We start from the raw sequence: 4022 nt of genomic DNA, 5'->3' as shown, positions 1-4022 counted from the left end.
GAGGCAGCTGATGCCATGGAAACCATGCAGTGTGACGCTGCACGGGAGCGGGAGGAGGCTGTGGCCACTCTTGCTCAGGAGGTGCAGCGGCTAAAAGTGGAGCTGGAGGGGGCTCGGCGCGAGCAGGAGGAGGCAGCCGGTGCCATGGAAACCATGCAGTGTGACGCTGCACGGGAGCGGGAGGAGGCTGTGGCCACTCTTGCTCAGGAGGTGCAGCGGCTGAAAGTGGAGCTGGAGGGGGCTCGGCGTAGACGTGTTGTTGGTGGTACTGATATGGTTTGTGGTGCTTGTGTGGCGAAAGACGCGCGGATGGATGAGTGGAAGGGGAGAGTGAAATTAATTATAGAACGGAACGAGGAACAAAAAAGGCTGTTGACGATGCAACTGGACACCTCGAGAGCGGAGGCAGAGCGGGCGCGGTTGGAGTTCACCGAGGCTGTTGAGTCTTTGCGTGGCTCTATGGTACTATTGCAGTCTGAGGTGTCACGCCTTGTTGAGGAACGGCTGGTAATGGCGGAGACTCTCAGGCAGTGGGAGGATTTCAAGGCAATGATCGTGAAAAAAATAGTTGTGAAGTAGGAGTGCTTGCCCAGTATGTGATAATATAAGATTCGTGGTGACGTATGAGACGCAATTCTCAACTACTGTGGTTGAGTGCCTTCTTCATGCTTATGTGCGTCCCCACCACACGGTGCTCTTTCATGTATTATTATTTTTTTTTGTTGTCTCTGCTTTAATGGGAACACGAAAATCTGCACACCAGTAAAAGCGACAAAAAACACGTGAAAGTGTGATATCCTCTACATCGGCAAGTATTCATTGTTTTGTTTTTGTTTCTACCTTGCTAAAGCACGAGCGCTTGAGTACGGAGCACATTGGCGCTGAGTAACGCCCGTTCTTTGGAGATGATCCCCGGGGAACTGTCCGTTGTGGGTGGATTCCAGGAGTTCAACTACGCAGATCAGGTTGATACACCGGTGGTGGTTGACACTACAGACCCCAACGCGCTGGAAGACCTGTCACTCAAAAACAACCTTGTGCAAATATTCGCTCATGCCAACGAGGGTATGGAGCTGTACGAGAGGTTGGGAAGGTTGGAGGGTGTTGCCGCAAAGCTGCATACGGATCTTAATAATGGTGTCACCACTTCCACTGTGGAGCGGCGGCGCGAGCTCTTTGGCAAAAATGAACTGCCGGAGGAGAAGATGCTGTCCTTCTGGACAATCTACAAGGCGGCATGGAGCGACCGCATGATTCTTCTTCTCTGTGGCGCTGCCTTTGTGTCGCTTGTGCTTGGGCTGACGGTGCCGGAGCCCGGCCAGGAGGTGGTGAACAGCGAGAAGGGGTGGATTGAGGGGTTTGCGATCCTGACATCCGTGGTGATCGTGACGACGGTGTCGTCCGTGAACGACTACCGCAAAGAGCTGAAGTTTCTTCAGTTGATGGAGGAGAACTCGGTGCAGCCGATTGCGGTGATTCGTGACGGGTGTGAGCGGGTCATTGACGTGACGGACATCGTTGTGGGGGATCTTGTGAGCCTGTCGAACGGTCTTGTGGTGCCCGTTGACGGCTTCTACGTGCGTGGCCTCAGTGTGGTGATTGACGAGAGCAGCGTGACTGGGGAGAACGACCCCAAGAAGAAGAATGCCCAGGCTCCGATCCTCCTGACGGGCACCGTTGTGAATACGGCGGAGGACGCCTACATGCTTGCGTGTGCGGTGGGCGAGTGCTCGTTTGGCGGGAAGCTGCTGATGGAGTCGCGGCAGGAGGGCGGGCCGCGGATGACGCCTTTGCAGGAGCGCCTGGACGGGCTGGCAGGATTGATTGGGCGGTTTGGCATGGGCAGTGCGGTGCTGCTCTTCTCGCTGCTGTCGCTGTTGGAAATATTTCGAGTCATTCGGGACACGGAGAAGCTGCACATGAAAGTGTTTCTGGACCACTTCCTGTTGTGCGTCACCATCGTGGTTGTGGCCGTCCCGGAGGGTCTGCCGCTGGCGGTGACGATTGCGCTTGCGTACTCGCAGAAGAAGATGCAGGACGACAAGAACCAGGTGCGACGGCTGTGCGCGTGCGAGACGATGGGGTGTGTGACGCAGATCTGCAGTGACAAGACTGGGACACTGACGCAGAACCGGATGAGCGTGGTGCAGGGGTACGTTGGGATGCAGCGGTTCAGTGTGCGTGACCCCGGGGACGTGCCGACGCCGATTGGGTTGGTGAACGTGTCGGCTGCAGCGCGGGATCTGCTAGTGGAGGGCCTGTCTCTGAACAGCTCGAGCGAGAAGGTGGTGTGCCGCATCGGCAAGGACGGAGAGCCGGTGGCGCAGCCCTTCTGGCAGTGGCGGGTGGACAAGGGCAACAAGACGGACAACGCACTGCTGGACTTTGTGGACCGTGTGCTGCTGCAGGAGGCAGACCAGGGGGACCTGACGAGCCGTCCGCACCAGCGCGTGCGTGAGCGGGGCCGCGCGCACGGCTTTGCCATCTTTCCGTTTACAAGCGAGCGGAAGTTCATGAGCGTGGTTGCGGTGGGCCCGGGCGGTGCGCTGAGGCAGCACGTGAAGGGTGGGTCGGACCGCGTGCTGGACATGTGCGACCGCTACTACTCCGCCGCGGGGGTGGAGGAGCCGCTGACGGACGAGGTGCGGGGGAGTATCGTTACGCAGATTCGCTCTTTCGCGAGCGACGCGAACCGCACGATTGGCGTGGCGTACGGACACGTTGAGGGCAACGCGCTTCCTGCCGACGAGCCGACGGTGCCGCTGGTATGGCTGGCGCTTGTGGGCATCCAGGACCCTTTGCGGCCGGAGGTGCCGGACGCCGTGCGGAAGTGCCAGCACGCCGGCGTGACGGTGCGGATGTGTACGGGCGACAACCTGGACACGGCAGTGGCCATCTCGCGGCAGTGCGGCATCTACAACCGTTTGCGCGGAGACGTGGCGATGACAGGGCGGGAGTTCCGCAGCCTGGTGTACGACTCGTACGGCAACAGCGCGAACATGGAGCGGTTCTGGCCGATCCTCAGCCGCATGGTGGTGATGGCGCGCTCGCAGCCGCTGGACAAGCAGCTGCTGGTGCTGATGCTGATGATTCGCGGCGAGGTGGTGGCTGTGACGGGGGACGGGACGAACGATGCGCCTGCGCTGCGGCTGGCGAGCGTCGGCTTCGTGATGCGAAGTGGGACGGATATTGCCGTGAAGTCGTCGGACATTGTGCTGCTGGACGACAACTTTCGTTCCGTGCAGCGTGCTGTCGTGTGGGGACGGACGGTCAACGACAACATTCGCAAGTTTCTGCAGCTGCAGTTGACGGTGAATTTTTCGAGCGTTGTGCTGACGTTTTTTGGGTCGTTTTTGTCCTCCACGCACACCTCCCCGCTGAGCACTGTGCAGCTGCTGTGGGTGAACCTGATAATGGACACGCTGGCGGCGCTCGCACTCGCGACGGAGGAGCCGTCAGAGGCATGCCTGGGCCGTGGCCCTGTTCTTCGCAGAGCGCCGCTCGTGTCACGCCGCATGTGGTGTACCATCTGTACCATCGCCGGCTACCAAACACTTATCACGTCTCTTTTATTTGCGTACGGTGGACATCTTTTTTCTCCAACAGCAGAGGGCAGTCGTGCCCACGGCACACTTGTGTTTAACGTTTTTTTGCTTTCGGTTATTTTCCATATGTTCAATGCCCGGAAGGTGTACGCGGAGTTAAACTGTTTCGAGGGTTTGCACCGTTCAAAGCTTCTTTTAATGATTGTGACATTTTGCCTTGGTTTTCAGGTGGTGGGCGTGTCAACCTTCGGGGATGCCTTGGCGGTGTGCCCGCTTTCTCCACTAGCATGGTTCTTCAGCGCTGCAATCGCAGCCATTGTGGTGCCTTTGGGCGTTCTTAGTCGTTTGGTGCCACTTACGGAGCGGGTCGTGAAGCGCAGGGATCAAACGGGCGTTGCTGCGAGGAACTGCGTGATGGAAAAGTTGTCAAGGAAGCTGGAGCAGGAGCAGCTGCAGATGGGCACGGATAACGGGAAC

The 4022-nt window shown here is 58.4% G+C and overlaps 2 protein-coding genes across 2 annotated transcripts; both read left to right on the top strand.

The window, feature by feature from the left end:
* On the top strand, positions 1-579 carry TraAM80_09430 (uncharacterized protein; the record flags this gene model as incomplete). Its single annotated transcript, XM_029386112.1, has 1 exon — positions 1-579. A coding segment is annotated over one exon (579 nt), but the record flags the coding sequence as incomplete, so codon positions are not given.
* A 326-nt stretch (positions 580-905) lies between these two features.
* On the top strand, positions 906-4022 carry TraAM80_09429 (putative vacuolar-type Ca2+-ATPase; the record flags this gene model as incomplete). Its single annotated transcript, XM_029386111.1, has 1 exon — positions 906-4022. A coding segment is annotated over one exon (3117 nt), but the record flags the coding sequence as incomplete, so codon positions are not given.

Source organism: Trypanosoma rangeli (genome assembly GCF_003719475.1).
Source record: "Trypanosoma rangeli strain AM80 chromosome Unknown Tra_15.4_contig_00581, whole genome shotgun sequence".
Taxonomy (NCBI): domain Eukaryota; phylum Euglenozoa; class Kinetoplastea; order Trypanosomatida; family Trypanosomatidae; genus Trypanosoma; species Trypanosoma rangeli.
Note: the sequence above shows the minus strand (reverse complement) of the source record. Positions and strands in the feature narration are given on the sequence as shown.